At 36.3% G+C, this 21,048-nt stretch overlaps 3 protein-coding genes across 4 annotated transcripts; all 3 read right to left on the minus strand.

The window, feature by feature from the left end:
* Nucleotides 1-1,245: 1,245 nt before the first annotated feature.
* On the minus strand, nucleotides 1,246-3,742 carry LOC126608808 (glycosyltransferase BC10-like). Its single transcript, XM_050276809.1, has 2 exons — nucleotides 2,663-3,742; nucleotides 1,246-2,053 (listed from the first exon to the last, which is right to left on the minus strand). The coding sequence occupies exons 1-2, from the start codon at nucleotides 3,218-3,220 to the stop codon at nucleotides 1,409-1,411; spliced, it is 1,203 nt and encodes a 400-aa protein (XP_050132766.1). The 5' UTR covers nucleotides 3,221-3,742; the 3' UTR covers nucleotides 1,246-1,408.
* A 5,204-nt stretch (nucleotides 3,743-8,946) lies between these two features.
* LOC126608798 (glycosyltransferase BC10-like) lies at nucleotides 8,947-11,390 on the minus strand. The gene is made up of 2 exons (XM_050276800.1): nucleotides 10,206-11,390; nucleotides 8,947-9,969 (listed from the first exon to the last, which is right to left on the minus strand). The coding sequence occupies exons 1-2, from the start codon at nucleotides 10,980-10,982 to the stop codon at nucleotides 9,325-9,327; spliced, it is 1,422 nt and encodes a 473-aa protein (XP_050132757.1). The 5' UTR covers nucleotides 10,983-11,390; the 3' UTR covers nucleotides 8,947-9,324.
* A 157-nt stretch (nucleotides 11,391-11,547) lies between these two features.
* LOC126608795 (uncharacterized) lies at nucleotides 11,548-15,715 on the minus strand. Of its 2 annotated transcripts, XR_007617976.1 has the most exons (13): nucleotides 15,351-15,714; nucleotides 15,129-15,276; nucleotides 14,824-14,978; nucleotides 14,541-14,723; nucleotides 14,366-14,441; nucleotides 14,179-14,256; nucleotides 13,705-13,790; nucleotides 13,217-13,290; nucleotides 12,981-13,026; nucleotides 12,723-12,832; nucleotides 12,404-12,578; nucleotides 12,123-12,240; nucleotides 11,706-11,854 (listed from the first exon to the last, which is right to left on the minus strand). XR_007617976.1 is itself a non-coding variant. In XM_050276794.1 (12 exons), exons 1-12 carry the CDS (start codon nucleotides 15,612-15,614, stop codon nucleotides 11,663-11,665), a joined length of 1,587 nt encoding a protein of 528 aa, XP_050132751.1. In that variant the 5' UTR covers nucleotides 15,615-15,715; the 3' UTR covers nucleotides 11,548-11,662. The 2 variants fall into 2 exon arrangements, 1 of the variants encoding a protein (XP_050132751.1); XM_050276794.1 differs by lacking the exon at nucleotides 12,123-12,240 and having other exon boundaries at nucleotides 11,548-11,854; nucleotides 15,351-15,715.
* Nucleotides 15,716-21,048: the final 5,333 nt, after the last annotated feature.

Raw genomic sequence — 21,048 nt, forward strand, 5'->3', positions numbered from 1 at the left:
TTAACCTCTGTTAATCATAAAAAACAAGACGATTAGCGGACAAAATTTGGGATTAAGAAATCAAAGCAATCTGAAACATAAACATATCACATGCTATGAAGATTTGGCCTTGAAATTATCTGCTGTGAGGACTTTGTTGTTCACCATGGCAATTGACAGGGACCTGTCTGCAATGAAATAGTAAATACAAGATCTTATTTTACTTTTGTATATAAGGTAAATAATGTAATGCTTTTTCTTGTTGTACCAATTTTAAGGATTTGAGATTAATGCACTAGAAAATACGGGAAAATAAAAGAAACGGAGATTTATTACCTTAGCTAAAATAGTTTGTATAAAATAAAATAAAAAATGGATTTCAAAAGATTTGATTAGCTTAGTCATTCCAATACTGTTCAATGCCTGATTGTGGCCTAATTTTTTGGTTACATTCTTGTTTGATTTTATTTTTTAATAACAGGAAAGTTTTTCTGCTTTTTCTTCATTTGGAAAACAAATAACGATTGCTTGAGCTTCAAATAAAAATGACTTAAGGGCATAAGATGATTTAAGTCCATATATTCCAATGACATGTTTTGATTAGGATCGATGTGATTGTCCCCATCAGCCTATTTTTCTTAATTGCATGATGAACGCAAAGGGTCTTGTGGCAATGAAGAGCATCTCTAAACGAGTCAAAAGGTTTACATAAGCAATAACAGTAAAAAAAAGACGAGTCTCAGTGTTTTCTAACCGAAATACCAAATTTTTATGTAGCATGATGTAGATTGACATCAACAACTTAAAAAAATTGGGACTCTCCACCTACTATATGTCACCTCGTTTTTTTTTATTTTATAATATTTTATAATGTTGGCTGAGACTCTCCACCTACTCTGTGTCACCTCCTTTTTTTGTATAATATTTTATAATGTTAGCTCGATAATTAACGTATAATATTTTATAATGTTGGTTGGGACTTCCCACCTACTCTGTGTCACCTCGTTTTTTTTGTATAATATTTTATAATGTTAGCTCGATAATTGACGTGAAACTGTAAGGTGACAGAGAATCATAAAGAGTCTCACTTTTAAAAAATGTTTCACGACTATAAACTCAAGACCTTCTGTTCAATTTCAGTCCACAATTCCATAAAATATGCGCAAGACGCCGAAGCCTTTGAAATTGGTGTTCTTGGAAGCAGTTTAACCCACCATCAACACTTTGCTTTCAAGATAAACAAAAATAAAAGTAGCTTACCAGAAATGTAAGAATGAAGGGATTTGAATTATAAACAGAAACAGGACCATTTTTGTTTTCTACCCTACACTAAATCAATCGAATAATGAATATAAATTTGTTGGACAACGACTATGATCTTAGTCATCATAGATGAAAGTAGTTTGAAATATTCGTATGTCAAATGATTCTATCTGCTGAATCCCATGAGCTTCGGCGCAAACTTCAGTAGTCTCTCGAGCGTTTCAGGCCCAAACTTCCTGGCAAACAGGTAACAAATGTTGGATACTCTTCCATTGTATATACAAGAAGTCCCATTCCTCAAGCTGTTCAAAACATCAATCGTCACATCTGTTCTAGTAAACTTGGCAGGGTGTGGGCCGCCCCTCGACCAGTCAACCCAGGTCAAAGTCCTATTCGAATTCTTCTTCCCAAATTTCATGTTCACAAATGTAGGTAAGTAATGCTCGTCTGCGTAGCATGATCCCTTGCAGTAACTTTGGAACACCGGGAAGTATTTTCTATCCGAGACAACTTCAATGGCGAGGCTTCTGTCCATTTCAAACCATTGCGACCCTTTTCGCCATTGATTCAACCAGACTTGTGGATACATGTTAAAACTGTACCTGCCACGCCCGACCGAGCTTGGATCATCATAGACTTGCACAAAAGTTTCGTTGGAGCGGATGATGTAATTGTAGACGGTGGAGAAGTTGTGGAGGGGAATGCATGACTCCGAGAGCAGAACGAACCGTTCGTTTGAGATGTCGAGAAGAGCATTCGCCAACAGGCGGCGCTCTGCCTCAATCATGTTCACATTTCCCCATTCTACTTCCTGCATTACATTTAGAATGTATAAAAATTAGTAAGAACGATCTTGCCATTAAATGAACAATCTGCCGGAAAAAGAAAATCATCGACTGCTGCTACGTGCGCTTAGCAATGCCGTTTTGTTAATCTACTAGGCTGAATTAATGTGCCTAATTAAACAAATGGCCCATGTCATGCTCTTTGGATTAACACATTTCGAAATCAAGTACGGATTAACCCATTACGGAAAGGTTTTCTACACATTAGGATGGTAATCGATCAAATCGGGTGATTAATTAAGAGAACTAAGATGATTTGAAGGCATGAGCTCCTAGACCAAATATGTGCTTTCAAGTAGGTGGATTGTCTAAAACAGAGCAGGCGCTCTGTCAAGCATTTAATCTTATTTTGCCAACAAGGTTTGTAGTTTAAACATTTTAGTCAATCAACTTCACACAATCATGTCATTGTTTAATGGATTCTTAATCTTTCATTCAAAACTAATGTTCCCTCCAAATCTCACCTTTGCGGCATCTAATTATTTACGGAATTGTTATTAGCACTCCAAAATCATCATCAGATCACGGTGTGCAGGATAGCTAACAAATAAATTTATGCAGGAAAAGTAACTGACCTGGCTAGGAATTCTTCTGCCATGAAAAACTGGAGTTTCCGGGTGTGATCCATTGTAAGATGGATTCGAGTGCACGTAGATCGAGTACAATCCTTGATGTCCTTTGAAGAACTTCTCCCACAACGGGGCCAAAAGAACAGGACCCTTTACCAAGAACAAGAAGGCAACCTTGGGAACACGGGGAAACGGATACTCGGAAATCCGAGGACTCGTCGAAGCTCTCCACAGCAACTCCACATCGTCCATGTCGTGGAAAACCTCCGGCGGCTTTAGATACTCCTTCAATCCTATACGAGGAGGACGATAGCTCTCGTTCGGTTGGACTGCTTTTACGTTCGGCATTAGGTTGTGCGGATTGGATGCAGATGTTGAGGTCGAGAAGGAGAATTGTGCTAATTGCAGACTCAAGGAAAAGTCTTTCATGTAGAAGCTGAGCACCATTCCGAGGGTCAGACCGCCGCCGAAGAGGAGGAAGTAGAAGAGGAGATTGAGGAGGTTGAGCTGGAAATTGAAGAGCTTTGAGAAGAAGTTTAAAGGGTTTTGATTTAGTACCTTCATTCTAACAACAGAAATATTTACAAGAAAATATGATCAATGCTTCTGTTATGGCTTCAGAGGGTTGATCGAGAAGAAAAAGTCCAGCCAAACTTGTGGGATAAGAAATTTGACAAATACCAAGTTAGATTGTAGGTTTCGAAATCCAGGAGAACTCCGAGACTTCGAAATATCAATATGCCTCTTGAACATATAACGGGATTCCTGCTAAGAAGCTGCTTCTGATAGACATATATATATATATATATATATGTATATAAATCAGAAACCAAAAGCAAATCACTTTGAACAAATCCAGAAACAAGAAGGTTTTCGTGGCAGGAATTGAAGTACAAAGCAGATAGGGATGAAGAAGGGAGAAGTTAGAGAGAGAGGAGAGATCGGACTCCGTCTGGGTTAAATTTATGGGTTGGGGAAGGCTGGTAACCTATAAGGTCATATGAACTCATGACTTTGAAGCTTCTAGACCATGGCGACGAGGTAGGGGGTGCAGCTCTCCCATCTCAATCTGTCTAACAAATTTGGAATTTGAGTTTCAAGTAAACTCTCATTTTTTATTATTGGAATTTATTTATTATATATATTTTTTTTTTGTCAAAGTATTTATTATACTTGTTGGAAAGAAACCTTTTATTTTATTAATCGTAATTAAGGTAAAAAAAGTACAATAATACTATAAAAATCTTCTTTTTTTTTTTAAACTAAATTTTGTAAAATTAACATGGTTGTTGAAAATTATGGTATTTTCAACAACCATGTTAAGTTTAAATATTAGTACTACGGTATAACGGTATTCATTTTTATTTATAAGTCTTAGGTTCAATTGTTGTTAAGTTAAAAAGTTGAACCGCATTATTATGGCAAGTCTATTGTAAGACTTAACCTACCTCATCAATCCCTTAGTTAAATATTATCCTTTGTTAAAAAAAAATACGATTATTGAAAATTAAATTTTAATTTAATTATTAATTAACCGATTAAGTTTACCTGAACTCAATTTATTTTAGTATTATAACTAGAATATTTAAGAAGAAACCTAATCAGAATTGGTCAACAAGAAAAACCCAAAAAGAAAGTGAAAGACAGGAAGGGATAATAACAGCTCTTTTGTGTAAATTAAATATATTATATATAATCTAAAACAAATTAAAGAAAAAAGAGAGAATAACAGTTCTTTTTTTTTTTTAGGGAGCCGTCGTTTTACTGACAGTTACGGTGAAGAATTATGAAACGACGGAGGCGTTATTTTTTGGGATTAATTGGACTTTGAATTACAATATTAAAAGCCGCCAATTAATAATTTTAATAAAAAGTATTAAGTAACAATAATAAGAATAATAGTCCGCGTGAGAAACGCAGCTTCCAGTTTCTTGACACGTTTTCGTTCGACCTTTTAAACGCCTCCAGACTTTTCGCAACGGATCAGGATCCTCTCCTGAGCAGATGGAGAGGATCCTCCTGATCAGGCCCATCGGACCGTTCATTTTTTATCCAACGGTTACAAACAGGGGACCCTTTAAAAATTATAATAATCAAAACCGTTGGATAAAAAATGAACGGCCCGATGTCTTTGGTCAGGAGGATCCTCTCCATCTGCTCAGGAGAGGATCCTGATCCTTTGGCAACCATAAAACGCCAGATGGCATGGCCAGGCCGACGGTGCTTTTCCATTGCCATGCTATCTTTGACAAATTCAATCTCTCGAATTATTATTCTCTTTTCCTTTTCATGAGAATCGATGCAGAAAAAAATAAAAGAAGAAGGAAACTTCGTGATTATAAATTTATAGAGGAAAGAATTACACGAAAATTCTATTGCTAAAGTTAGGTTTAAAATATCTATATAGGTAAAAATATCGATGGATATATCTCAATATCGGTATTGATATGGATTGTTTTTTATATGAAAATTTGTAATGCGATGTGTATATCAACTCATTCAGATTTAGTCGAAATTAAAGAAAAAAATTCTCACAAAAAAAAGTTCAAAATCTACTTTGTATTCCTACAAAAAATTTATGAAATTTTGTCAATATTCATTATATTTCATTGATATAGGATGAAGTTTTCGTTTTACCCCCTCCCCCTCCATATGGAGTCTTGATTTTTCCAATATTTCAATGGAAATATCAACAATTTGTGGATATTTTGAACACTGACTACAATATAGAACATGTATCAGATGAATCGGGATTCAAATGGATCTGATAACTGAAGATCTCATGACTAAATTTTTTTATATATGCTATATATCGGGGAACACTAAAAAGTCCAAAAAATACTAATATATATTAAAAAAAAAACATTATAAAAAGCTTCTCAGCTGTTGTTGCAATGATTTTCGACGGTGAATTATATTCATTAATCATAGGGAAATGCTAAGAAGGCTCTTTTAAAAGTTGGACACTCCATAGACTCTTCACCACTTCATGTTTTTAGCACAATTAACGTGTCAATATTATAAAATATTATGTTAAAAATATAAGGTGACAGAGAGTTCATAAAAAATCCTACTTTGAGAGAGTCACCTTTAACTTTTTCTATCAAGAACTCAATTTTATATATGATGTGAGTATTGTGTTTTGTTTGGTTTTAACCAAAGGGTAATGCTAGGGAGATCAAATTTGAATACTAAATTTGTAAATTAAATTATATGTCACCAATAAGAATAAGCACGTTTATCAACGTATAAGTAATAAATCAATCATCAACTCCTATATTATTTAGTTTTCAAAACTTTATCTATAAATTTAGTGTTCCTATCATTATTCTTTAACCAAATTATAAGGCATTTAGATGCGAATCCCATCAATTTTTTTACCCTATCTTTTGCTCCTTTTGAGATACAAATTACAAGTAATGAGAGTGAGAAAACTGTGGATAATCTGTCCAAGTAAACGAGCATCTGACAACAAGGCGCTTATCCCTGTTTTATTTTCTACACCAAAAGTAGGTGCGAGGGTGTCGGGCTAATAAAGCATTGGTCTCAACATTCCACAATGGACTACTTACACATGTCTCGCCATCGCCAAATCATCGATCGTATTTTCTTTTTTATCGCAACTATTGTCCACGACATGGTAAGAGATTCTCCGTCATTTCATATTTTTTGTATAATATTTTGTAAGATTGGTATAAAAATTGTATCAAAAAAAATAATGTGGCAAAGAGTACCACTTTTAAATGAACCTCCTCAGCATTTTTCTTATCGTTCGTATATATGACTTTGTAAACAAGATGGTATAAATACATTTTTTTTTTCAATTTTATTTGAGTTAGAGTTAAGACATTTTTTTAATTAAGTGAAGATAAAATATTACTAGACTAAACCCGTCATGTGGATTGACTTATGAATCAATAAGGAAAAAGAGACATGACTTGTTAATAATAAAAATCAACAAGGAAAAAAGAAAACAAATTTAGGACTCGTTTAGAATTGTTTTAAAAGTGATTAAAATCGTTTTTTGTGTAAATGTTTTTGGAACCATTCTATCCTCAACAATTCTTTCCGTCAACTCATGTTTTTTTCACAATATTTTGTAATATTTGCATGAAAATTGTACTAAGAAAATGAGGTGGCGGAAAGTCCCATTTTTGACATAATCTCCTTAGCATTTCTCTTATCGTTCGTATACATGACTTTGTAAACCAGATGGTATAAATACAATTTTTTGGCAATTTTATTTGAGTCGGAGTTAAGATATTTTTTAATTAAATGAAGACAAAATGTTACTAGACTAAACCCTTGAATTGTTTTTGGAACTAAATTGTTTTCCTCTAAAAGCGGTCTCAATCATTTTAAAAGCACTTTCAAATTAGTTGTTACAACATGCTTCCTTATCATGTGTTGATGCACAAAATCAGCGATGACTTTGGTACAATAAAAAGTGTTAAGTTTGTGACCTTCGCTAGATTGCTCCGGTCACTAGTGTGGATAAGTATGCAAATGGATAGAGACAGGGAAGCAAATATAAGATGTACGTGGTTCACCCAGATTGGCTACGTCCACAGAGTAGAAGAGTTCTCATTAATTGTAAAAGGTTTACACAAGTACATAGGTTCAAGCTCTCCTTTAGTGAGTACTAGTGAATGATTTAGTACAAATGACATTAGGAAATATTGTGAGAGAATGATATCTATTTATAGAAGAGAGTTTCTAGTTTCATTCTGACATTGACACGTGTCGTGTTGTGATTGGCTTCTGATATTGACACGTGTCGCGCTATGATTGGCTTCTGATGTCGACATGTGTCGCGCTGTGATTGACCTCCTGGTTGGAGGGAAACTCTTCTGGGTCCTTGACAGTATAACGTTGACCGGTGCTTAGTAATTTCGAGATTGATTAAGTATGGTACAAACATTATGGAATGGATGGAACGGGAATACCAACATGCATATATTTTCTTCATGGCAATGAAAATTAATTTACCCAACTACTTGGTCGTGGTGGTGGACTCTAATTTCAGTTGGAAGGTAAAATTTGGTGTCCGTGGTCTTAAAGCAAAACCAAAAAAAAAAAAAAAAGTAGAAGGACAAAGTCCTTGTCCATTCCGGTGGCTTATTAATCCATGGATGATAACAGTTTGCCAAACAAGTAGCTGTTGAATGCAAGGGCAAGAGGGAACTGGGGAAGGCGGAGGCTCTTCTCCTAGGCTAAGAGCTGGTTTGGTATTGTTGTGCTTTGAAAAAAAAATGCTTATGCGTGCTATGAGAATAAGCAGCTGTGAAATAAAACAGCAAAGTGTTTGGTAAACTTTTTTGTAAAAATGCTTTTGAAAAAAAAAATCAGTATTATAGTGTTTGATAAACTTTTATGTAAAACAGATATGAAAAAAAAACTGGTTTTTCAAAGCTGGGTTTTGCAGCTTTGTGTTTTTTGCTTTTTTTCACCAAAATCAGTGAAAAAAAGCTGAAGCTGAATGTTTACCAAACATAAAAAAAACTCCTAGCTTTTTTTTATGGGAGTTTTAACGAAACACTCCCGGTACTGTTCACTTTTAACGAAAAACCACATTTATACATTTCCCTAGTACTATTCACTATACATTTAAAAAGGACTTTTCATGAAAAGGGAAGTTTTTTTGGACTTTTCGTTAATTTTCCTTTTTTTTATAGCCACTTTTTTCAAAATCACCTCAATACCAAACCATGTCTAAAGCTAGTCTTTGCTCCAATTGGCAATTTTTTGTGCAAAAGTAATCAACGAAGGTGCACGACAACATATAACCAATAGAAATTTATCTTTGTTTGTGGAGACCACGTTGTTTGACTTTTTTATATGTATAATTTAACCTTATTAGGTAAGCAAATATAACTTGTATAATCACAAAAATGATATACTGACATGTCATACTATAATTTATTTATTAAAAAAAGACTTATTACTCGTAAAAAACCACCTAATTCTGCTAAGGAAAAAAGGAATAATGGTTTTTAATTATGGTCTCAATCATTTTTATATGATAAGGGGATGAAGCTAAAAGGATATCAAAATATATTTACGGAGAGAGAACCACCATCAGGTGGTTCAGTAGTTAGGGACAAATTTTAGGTCTGTATTTTACACAGTACGTACTAGATTTGATTTTTGTTGTGGTGAATCATAAGATGGTGGACAAGAGAGACTAAAATCCCTATGTGAGTCTTCCCAGCTCCTAGAATGATGGACTACTATGTTGAAGCCATCAACTTGTCATTTTTTCAAGGAAATAAATAAAATTACACTTAGGAGAGAGAATAATGTGAGAAATTTCTGCTGTCACAAGCATTACACGTGTTCAATAATATATTTTTAATACTATATTATTGAGTCAAATCGTCCAGGAGAAACACGGAATTACAATTTCAAAGTCTGCAAGCAAAGATTATCATACTTGTTTAGCTTGCAAGTTTCTTTGACATCCATACACCAACCAACCTACTTCATACAAATGATTATATATATATATTATATACATTCTAGTTGGTTTTCTTTTCTTTTAATTTTAAAATACAATTTTCTAAACTATTTTAACTTAGGAGTTTAAAGAGAGATTTGAACTCGAATTGCAAAGTGATGAATATACTACTTTGACCAACTGCTAACTGGTCTCACACACATCTGCAATTTTAGTTGTTAAATCCAAATAGACGTGGAGCGATTCTTAGCAATGGCTCCAATGTGCTTGGATGAAACTTTCTTGCAAAAAGGTGGCAAATGGAACCCACGCCACCATTGTAAGTACAATTAAATCCATCTCTTAACCGATTGAGAAACTTTTCTGTCACGTCTTTCCTCACAAAAGTTGCAGGGTGCGAGCCACCTCTTGACCAATCAACCCAAGTAATGCTCCTATTGGAGTTCATGCCAGTGCCAACTTTAGTCACAAGAGTTGCCATGTAGTGCTCATCCGTGTAGCAAGGAGGCAGGCAAAGGTCCTTAAATTTAGGGTAGTATGTCACGTCGGAAACTACCTCCACCGCAAGCTTCCGGTGAACTTCAAACCATTGCGAGCCCTTCCGCCAGTCTGACAACGTCACGGTTGGAAACATTTGCGGGTTGTAACGCCCGCGACCAATGTGTCTTGGATCGTCGAATGAGCCAACAAAAGTTTGGTTGGAGTTGATCAGGTAGTTGTAGATTGTAGTGAAGTTGAAGAGGGGTATGCATGATTCAGAGAGCAAAACGAACCTCTCGTTTGAGAAATCGAGTAAGGCATTGGCTAATAGGCGCCTCTCCGCATCAACCATTGTTGCCTTTCCCCACTCAACGATCTGCAGAGTACAGTTTCATGAAGAAATTAATGAATTGCATGCCAAATCCCACTGATTACTGTTTAATTTCCATTGTTAACATGTCAAAATTTCAAAGAGACGGGCCAACAATCTACTGCTAATCAAACCGATAATGTCTCCAAATTGCATGTTATAACGAATCATTATATATTGTTTTTCATTTGGTCAATTTTCCGACGTAAAAGTTGATGCATACTTCAACATAAAGTTCTGACCTTGCTTGGTATCCTGCGCTTGTAAAACACCGAGGACTCCGGTGGCTCGATCTTAAAGTCTGGTCTTGAATGGAGATAAACAGAGTAGAAGCCTTCATGTCCTCTGAAAAATATTTCCCAAAGTGGCGCCAATGGCAATCGTCCCTTTGTTAGGAACATAAACGCCACCTTTTGTGTTCGGTTATACGAGTGCTCCATGACTTGTGGCACCATCGAAGCTCGCCAGAAGAGCTCCTCGTCACTCATGGAATGCCATAGATCCTTGGGAGCTAAGTAATATTTCGACGTCGACCCTCCTGGACTTGAAATACTAATGGGCAGTAAGCGAGAAGACAAAGAAAAGTTGCACTGGCAATGATGTGTGTAGGAAGGCCAAGGTGAGAGTGGGGTGAATGTGTTGAGCTGAGGGACGATCTGATCTGAGCTCAGGAATTTCTTCGTGTGATCGTTAACGAAGATTCCGAAAAAGAAAATGAAGAAAAGCATGGACAAAGAGAGGATGATGGTGATTTTGACATGAAAATGGCCTGTGGAAAGCTCTTTGACAACTACAGTGAGCTTCCCTTGCTTCATAACTCTCTGTTTTTTTGGGTCTGATTCTGCGCATGTGAAAAGTGAAAACTCAAAACAAGAAGCTAGATATATATGTAGGAGAGAGGCTTGCGCTCCTAGTACGCCAAAGTAGCATCCTGAACTAATAACGCGATACCATGTGTTCATTTGGAATGTCACGGTAGTCAGTATAGGTAAATTTCTCGCGTTAAATAGGTCATCCATGTGAAATGGTGTGTAAGGGGAGTGTGTTGAGTGATACCGAGTGAGAAAAGGTTGGTGCCTGAGAAATAGGTAGGCCTACTAAAACGTTTGATTGGAGAGGGGAAGAGCACATGAGAAACACCATCACAGCCCTGAAAACGTTATGACGGAGTACGGGGACATCAGTGGAGAGCACAGGGCAGAGTTCATCAATATCATGTGTCAAAGGTTTCAGAAATATTGGTATTTTATACGTACATCAAAAGGGCGTATACGCCGATGAATTGAAAGATTAGTGTTTCAGTTTCGTCCTTTAAGGATAACTGGGGAACGTTTTTACTTTTTTTGCTTTGAACGCAAGATTGAGTTAAGAATCTTTTTCAAGGGAATTGGGAATTGACCAAAGCACCGAAAAGGAGCCTCGAGGAAACACTTGCATGGGACGAGCGTATACGCCGTGTTCATCTCACTCATCAAGTGGCCATGATGAGAGAGAGAGAGAGAGAGAGAGAGAGAGAGAGAGAGAGAGAGAGAGGCGTATAAGCCCGTCCTACCAACCAAGGTTTTTCTCTGGGATCAGTCTGACTTCGATGAACGAATGTCACTGGTAACAAACGAAGGAGTTGTACAATTTCGACATTAACAAACAAGTGCAGCGCGTTCCTGGGGACTTATCCTAGAAATAGATTTTAAAACAAGTCTTACCTGGGACTAAGCCTGTTTTTAAACATGTACAACACAACAGCAAAGCTAGCCACCGCCCCGGCAACAAGAACCTGAGATTTCCTTGGCTTCGAACAATTTAACCTGACAACACTACTTAAATATGCCCCAATCCATCGAGAGAAGAAGTGCAGCCTACAAGTTTTTTGAAACCTCTGAATTGAGAATTCCTGCACCAAGTAATGCAGCAAGCTTTTATAAGCCCCCTGTGAGTTAATAATCAACACCGGAAACACTGTAAGGGTGCAACGATCAAATAACCAAAAAATATCATCTTTCTGTAAGTAACATATCAGACCAGAAAAACGGATATGACATAATTCAATTCATAAACATTTTAAGATTCTTTGTCCGGGCTCTGTATATTTCAAGGATTCGATTAAGCTGCAAATAATCAAATATCATTTCAGGCGAAACATGCAAGTTTAGTTATCTAACCTAAAGGTAGTTTGTATTAGGGCCAAAGAGAGAGCAGCTTCCTCACTTGGGCTCATAATTTACCCACCTTCGAAGAGAATTCAGCCAAACTGCTATGGAAAGTTTCTAAAGAGAATCCCTGCACACCTTAAAGGGAATTGTTTGAATTTGAATTTAACATGAAAATGCTTCAAGAACAATGCGTCTGAGGTTCACCCAAATCAACAACCAATGTGCATGCCAAAGTTGCATTGATGTTGGACCAAGTTAAAGATTACGTCATGAAATCAGGAAAATGTTACCTTTGGTAACTTATCTTGCTGGGCAAGATGATCCACATGAAGCCTCACATTAGATGCAGCAGGAATCCAAAATCTATGATCAACCTCCGAATATACAGTGGCAACTATGTCGAACAAAGTTTCTGCTCCATTTTCTATCGCTTTCAAGACAGAACTTTCTCTAGCTCTGCGGTTCCTGAAAGGTAAGACTCCTCTGTCTGAATACATCTAATATAGTGCCATGATAATGCTATTCTGAATTCTAGTTTTTTGGCCAAGAACAGTGATGATGATTCTACCAACATACAAAACGGGGGGAAAGGGAGAGAGAGCTTCATACTTGAGATATCCACAAAGCAAGTGCTTTGGCCATAGGTTAACTCTCCCATGCATGGGGACCAAGGCATGTGGGGAAAGCTCCATGAATTTGTAAGTTGATTGAAAGTAATCCTGCATTCGAAATTAAAGAAAAAAAGTTTATATGTATTTACTTATGACAACGGGAAGAAGCTAAACCACCATAATATGTGGCATATACCATCAACCTCTGCTTCTAGAGAAAATTAACTTAAGAAATATACCATAGATAGATACTTACAGTCATATTTCCCCCAGCAGTAACATCCAGTACAGCACTACCTTGACTGCAACAAACCAAAGTTTTTTTTCAGCAGAGCAGTCACAACAGGTTAAAAAGTCCACATATATTTTCTATTGCTGGTGTAAGTGTATAGCACAAAGTTTGCAACATGTTTTCACAAGCAAGGGGCTGATCAAATCATAGGTTAGGGGTCTCATAAGGTCATAACAAAGCAGAATTCTCTTCTATCTTACCCCACGCAATGATCACCGACAATCAATGTGTGAGTACTGGCATGAAGCAGTGCCATATGCCCATCTGTATGCCCCTGAATTAAAGTCAATAAATAAATAAAATAAATATTATTTTCAAACCGCATAGTAGATTAACATCAGAGTTATATCAAATAGAAAGACTAAATTGGTAAAACTCTATATCATTGGTCATAAATATGAAACCAAAACCTTCAGTATGCTTTTTTTTCATAAAGAAAGTAAAAAGATTTGGTGCTAATGTTACTGCAAGGATATCAGGATTACCAAACAGTTAATAACTCGTTAGAATAATGGAAAAATAACAGGCTTAAAAATATCTGAGAACAAGTGGCTTTTACTGGTTAAACTCAGAGACTGAACTTCTGAGAGAGAAAAAAAGAAAAAGGAATGTAGTGAGGTTCATCACACTATTGCAATGCCTTTCATAAATGATTTTATTTTGAATAAGAAAGTCAAGTGAGAAGTACCGGAGAAAAGACGGCAATCAATCGCTGACCACCAATGCAAATCTCTTCAGTTCCAGAAATTGCAGTGAAGCCAAGAGACCAGTCATCTGTCATCATATACCACTATAAAATTAGAAGTACAAGAAGCGCAGAACAAACAACCCAAAATAAGAAAATAGTAAACTAGAAGGTAATAGCAACTCGTATCCCTAATTTCATAAAAAGGATCCATCTTCCATCTTACTAAAAGATTACAAGTCATTTTACGTTTTTAATTTAAAAACTTACTGATGTACAATCCAAAATTGTAAAAGAGGACAGACACTAGTATATCAAGCGTTTTGAAATAAAGGTCTTTCCTCTTCATCTAAAGTTAGTTTCAAAATGACCTCATCTAGAAATCACAGTAAACTGTGGTACAATCACAAAATTGAGCTAAGATCCTTATTTCTAGACTTCTCAGTCACTGGAAAGACAAGATGTTAAGATAACAACCTTTTCCAATGCGTCGCACAGTATTTTCATGTGCTAATAAAGTAGCATCAGGATTGCAACGCTGAATAACTGAAAGACCTGGAGACATCAATAAGACCAAATGTCTACATGTTAATTTAATTTAGCCAAACACAAAAAGTTAAATAAACATATGACATTTATTTTTTCTAGTTTTACAAAAGCTTACCATCCACATGATCCTGATGGTGATGCGTAACAAAGACAACTAACTTTCTTGGCAATGAAGTCACAATTTGTGCGAGCTGAATGTATAAAGTATAAAATAAGTTACCAAGTCCTACAAAAAATAGCTAAAACTAAACCATACTACAGAGGCAGCAGAGCAAACTAACATGTCATACCTCTTCATGGAATTCAGACCGGCACCCAGGATCCACTATCAATGCATCTCCACAAGCAATAAAATCATTCTTCCCAGATTCATTTGAAGCATTTTTGGGTGCAAAAACAACCAGGTTTGTTGTATAAAAAGGTTTTGCTGTCCTGCTTCCCATAGGTACAAGCACAACACCAGGGGGGTACTCCTGCAATCACAACAATCATTACTCCGTGGGAACACAATAATACAATGCGTATAATGGAAATAAAGAAGGGGTTTAATAAGACCGAAAACACATGACAAACCTGGTAAGGTAAGGTGGATGGAATGTTCATCTCTCTCGATTGCTCAGATTCATTTAGAAGACCTGCAACTATCAACGGCCCCACACGATCACTGCTTGGTTTCACTTCAACAAGCGAGCTTAGACAACTCGGGACAGACATCCATCTACACGATTCTGCATATGTACATTTAACATAAGTTGCATATATCTCACCAAAATATCATATCCATTACCATTTATAATTCATACAAAATACATTTACTAAGTAAATTAAACAAAGTTCGAAAGGGGAAAGCAACTAAAGTAACAGTGATATGAGCAAACCTTGTAAATTTTGCTCCGGTGCTACCAATTTTCCCCTAATGAACACCGAGTTAATGGGCGGACCGGGTCCAAACTGACCTTCCTCCACGTACTTGGACAACCTCCAATCTCCACCGTCAGCTGGCTTAAACCCTACTTGTTCCAGAACCTACTAAATCAACACTCATAAGTACATAAACCCTAAACCCAAAACTTACAATTCGACGATTGAAACCCAGATACCTGGTTGAGAGCAGAATCGAAATCGAATTTTTCCAAATCGATCTTCCCCGACAACGATTCTGCGCCTGCCACTGCAATCGAGGGCTTCGATTGTCCTTCTAGAAGGTTCAATTGGGAGGCGGGCAAGTCCCAGAGATCGGAATCGACGAACGAGTCGTACTCTTCGTCGTCGAACTTCGGCGGTCGCGTCTGTTTCACGAGGAGGAATTCGGCGTCGTTTTGAGGATTCTCGAGAATCACAGCGAGCTTTTGGTGCGCTGCCATTGCTAAGATTTGGAAGAATGCGACGGAAAGGTTGATGAAGGAGAAGAGTGCGACGGAAAGGTTGTACCAAACGGCGGCACAACCGTAACGGAATTTTAATGTTCGAAACTTCGAATCGAGGTTCTTTGAAGTAGTAGGTGGTGCGGGAACAGTGACGTTGATGTGACCGTTAATGGCGGTTTTAGTCGTTGAAGTAGCCGCGCGTTGGTGTTTTTCTTTTCAACTGAATTTAGCTAAGCCCACTTTTATATTGGGCTGCTTCTCGGGGCTTGACGCGCCCCACTTCGCATGCGGCCTTCATAAATAGGCCTCCTCACTCCTCACCCATTTTAGATTGTTTATATAATCAACTAGCACTTGTTAAAATTTTGAAAAGAAAATTCATCAAGAAAGAAAATATAAAATGATCGCTAAAACTTTTTTATGACAACCTTCAAATAATTTTTTGTCATTAAAGAGGTTATTCATATCTTTAACGACTTTTTCTGGATAACTGTTACGTCACTAAAAGTTTATTTTAATTGGAAAATAAACGAAAATAGTGGCCACTGATATGGTTACCTGCAGTGATGCTTTGAAAAAAACAGTAACATTATTTTGCATCCCTAACTTTTATTTTTCTTTGGTTGTGTTGACAAAGTTAATTTGGTCTTTTCACCGTCTTTGGTTGACAAAAAGCGTTTTGTTAATAGGTAGTTTAGATAAGAACTTACGCTTATAAGCGTTTTTATTGCAAGTGTAACTACATTTTACACTATTTAAGTTTACGGTGATTTTCTAAATAGGTCATTAAATTTTAATTTTCTCACAACATGATGTAATGTTTTGAAACCGTATCAATTTATCTCTTATGACTATTTAACCTTCTGATCATATGTTAAATTGATGACACAACATGAGAGTTATTCGTAACTTGAAGTGGAAGTCACACATACGCCGCATGGACCAAAAGTAGTCCTCATGAAGATTTGGCTTGTCCTTAATCGATGCCTCATATCCCCAAAACGACAACCAATTGCACAGTTTGGTCATAATAGTGCAAGAATGGGACTGGGTTAATAGAATTTGCAGAAATGTCAAATGTGTTCATATTTTGATGGCGTTAATAGATAAACACTCATGATTTGTTTTGATGGTGGGAAAGGAAAGGTTTTCAAAGATTATTAACCAAATTAATTAATCAAAAGTTAACCTAACCATATATAGTGCGACCAAATATATCTGAAACCAATAAGCTTTTTCCATGCATACTGCACTATATATATATATATATATATATCATTGAGTATGAGTGGTGCAGGAGCTAGCAGGGGGTTTCCAGGGGAGATGGGAGAGCACTTTGCAGACGACAGACACACGAAAGTCGAAAGACACAGATGATAAGGTTCAAAAGCTTCTCCCACTAACCCTAAAATTGACTCATGACTGTATATTTAATTTACTAAAAAGGTAGACGTACGTGGATGCCATTGGAGGGTAATGCAGATATGCAGATGGTGGACCCATTACTACTGAAGAAAGATAGCAACACTCTCTGAGGTTTCCTAGCCACTGTTGGGTAATCTGCATATAAATACGCTCACTTATCAATTTACTTGGCCACCTGGACGTTAATAAAGAAAGATACAGGCTTAATTTTGGTTAGAAAAATTTTTTTAAAAAAAAATGAGAAAGGAAGGTGCTTTTATCTAATAATTAAAGAAGAAGAAGATATAGTTGCAGATAATTGCGTTAGTAGTAATGGTGGGTTATCCACAAAGTTATTTGAATTTACAAATGAAGAGTGTGTGCCGAACATAAGCACTACACGCTCTTCCCAAATTATTTAATCCTCCACTCATCCAATTGTGCGTGGGAGTGGAATCAACTTTTTCAGATTTGTCCTTAATTAATTATATGTTTAATCTGATTTGTATGCTTAATCTCAATTGTATGCGTACTTACGTGTTCGATATGAATTGAATTTGACATGAAGATCTTTGGATATATTTAGCTGAATAGCTGCATGATCAAAGTAGAATATACTTTAAAATTTAATTTGCAATATCAAAAATATATATACACACATATACTCTTACTGACCTACGTATGTACTTACGTTATTTGGGTTGTTCTATTGCGCCCAAATTCCTTTACTTATCAGTTACTGGGTGTTGTTGATCGCTGATCATCCTGGTATGAAGTATAAAATTGTCATGAATTCTACCTTATATATAACAGTTGAAAGAGAGAACGAAGAAAAAATTAGCTAGTAAACTGATGGCTAATTATGTACGTAATTAAAAGAAGTCTAAGCATTTCTTTGCCCCAGATTGGTTGAATATCTGAATAATATTCCTTTATTATATGCTTTCTTAAATGGACAATACTTGAGTACTCCCTAGGGAGTATCCAATTTACTAACCAAATGATATGGGCCGATAAAATCAACACAGCTGTCCCTTTAATTCTTTATTAAACTTTTGTCATATTAAGCCATCTCCAACCAATCCGGCTAAAGGTATATAGGGCTAAAAATAGCTTGAAATGACACGAAAACAGTCTCCAACCGAGGGCTAGGCCAAAGGGTTGGAGATGGTTTTTTGTCACATGATTATGTTTGCCCTATGGCTCTTTGACCCCCTCGATTGAAGATAGTATGATATATGGTCTAACATTGTTCATTAAAATATAATTTCTTGGAGGACTATAAGGTTAAAGGGAGCCCTCTAGCCCTCGGTTGAAGAAGGTCTTAAGAATCAAACACACCAGTCTATCTTTATCATGTTTGCCAAACATATGCTATCGTGTTATCCAAACATGTCATCTCCCTCACCAAAATACCACCAGCCTTCCATCCCACTCCCAAGCTATCATCCTCTCCCACCACCCCCAACCAAGCCTGTCCCACCCAACCCTCATTCAATCTGAAATTTTTTCTAAATTCAGTTTAATTTGCACATGATGCCGGAGCCTACGAGGCCATGGGATTGGGTTGATGGAGGTTGGAGGAGGATAGGAGTTGTCCAGACCTGCCATGACAGGGGTAATGGGAGGAAGAAGTGGGTTGTTTGTTTCTTAACATAACAAAAGTTTAATAAAGAATTAAAGGGACAGCTGTGCTGATTTTATTGGCCAATGTCATTTGGTTAGTAAATTAGGTACTTCCAGTGAGTACCAAGTATTATCCTTCTTGAATTTGACTTCACCAACTACTTATAGTTTATTCATGCTAAGAGTCCACTGATAAAAACATTAAAAAATAGGCAAAGGGGAATTAATTATTTTATTTATAAGAGAAAATTAATTTGTTATATGCTTTGACTGGTAAATGTATTTTTTGTGGAACTAGTGAAGGCTCCTAATTAATTATCGAATACTGAGAAGGGGTATGACTGATAGCCACTGATTCAAAGTCATAGGTACATCTTTGACACTGAGAGGCTCATGATGGTAAATGGTTGTAAGAAGGGAAATAATAACTTTATTTGAGCAGGTGGTGTTTTGGGTCTCTTGTTTTGGGCCTGGCATGTCGAGAGTTACTTTCAAGATCTTGGCAATGCGATCTTCGACATGTCTATGAAGAAAAGAATTTTGTAGTGAATAGTTTAGCAAACTATAGTCTTGATTTAGATTTAGGCAATTTTTTACTTTGACAATCCTCCTTCTTTAGTTAGTTTTGTTCATGAGGATTGACTTGGAATGTCCAAATCTAAATTTATTATTGATTAATTTTCTTTGGACTCTTACGTTTAACCCCATTTTGTCCAAAAAAAACATAAAAAGGTTGTGAGTCTCACTCATCCAAGTCAAATACAAGGTTTGAAAAAATAATAAGATTAAGATAATTACTAATATTCCACAGGCCATGCATGACTATCTGTAATACAATGTCCCTGTCCTCAACAACCATGCAACCACAGACCATCCTGCGCTGCGTGATATTATAATATATGGCCTTGGAATAAATACCTTCGTATAAAGTACAAACTATAAAATAGTTGTCTGTACAGATAGAGAGACTTGATTAGACTACGTTATTTATGCATATACCGTGACATTTCGAACTAACAATTATTACAATCCCACACGTCGGCATATCTGGGTGCAAAGAGTCTCAGCCAGAACTCAGAGTGAATACGGCGGGGACCTGGATTGTCTGCCCTTGTCCATCCCATCTCTTTCTATTTATGTGGTCACGGTTAAGTCATGTCAACATTTTATATTGATTTTTTTTATAGAAATAATAAGACAAAAAACAATAAGAATATAAAATGTTGACATGGCTTAACCGTGACCACATAAATAGAAGAGGATGAGAAAGGTATGAGATGAGAAAGACAATCTAGGTCCATACGGCGGTGCATCAAATTGATACGCACAAATTAATAGCCTGTAGTACTAATATGCTGTCAATTTACAAGTCATATGGTTCTGCATTATATCTAGTCACTGACCAGTTATTGCATGCCAACGACAGGTCCTCCTGCATATGCTTCCTTCTTACTTTAGCTCTCTTTGTCGATCTACGAAGTGTTACGAGGCATACCAATATTACCATATCAAGCCCCTAAAATTAACTAATTCTCTATAATAATGATGAACAACTTATATAAAACGAGTTTATCATTGTCGCGAATTCTTGATTTGAGAAATAATATTATTATAATAAAAAATTACTCATGACACTTTATTATTGAACTGAAATATATATCGTGATAAGCCGTGTACCCAATTCATATAAATCTTTATCACATTAATCTCGCCACGAGTAATATGCTGGCCTATCACGTTAAAGTTCCCAAAAGGGGAAAAAAAGAAAGAAATAGAATGGTTTGTTTTCCTATCTTCTACAACTTTAGTTACTGTTCATACGTGAACATGCACGTCGTAGTCGATCGGTAGCCACCAGTTCTGTTCAGGTAGTAGGTTAATTTGGTATCTCCAAAGCCATGGGAGAAGAATATCTGTACGTACACGGAACTTGTGACCACACGGGCATGTCACGTGCCTCCCAAACATTGGCACGTCCTCCACGTCCGCCTCATGTCTAATTAAGCCCTACTCCGGTAATAATCTCAAATGATTGAAATATCCCAAATACCGCATATAGAAAAGAAGAATTTATATATCTTAATTTCAATTAATACTGAGATTTTTTGTAATAAAATCTTGCACCTATTGAACTATGCAAGTAATAATTAATAAGCTGAAGATAATTTCTACTAAAACACTCATTATCAACCAAAATCTTATAAAATTATCAGTTTAATCATCTAATTAAAACATAACATGAATAAGGAATATGGGGCAGAAATGTAATTTTACACAACCAAATTTTGCTGTTTTTTTTCCAAAAATTTTAAAAATTAAAAAAATTTCTCACTCCCATATTCTCTATCACTCTCTTCCTCTCTCCTTCTATTTCAAAAACAAAACAAAAAAATTTTTCACA

Source organism: Malus sylvestris, chromosome 16, assembly GCF_916048215.2.
Source record: "Malus sylvestris chromosome 16, drMalSylv7.2, whole genome shotgun sequence".
Taxonomy (NCBI): domain Eukaryota; kingdom Viridiplantae; phylum Streptophyta; class Magnoliopsida; order Rosales; family Rosaceae; genus Malus; species Malus sylvestris.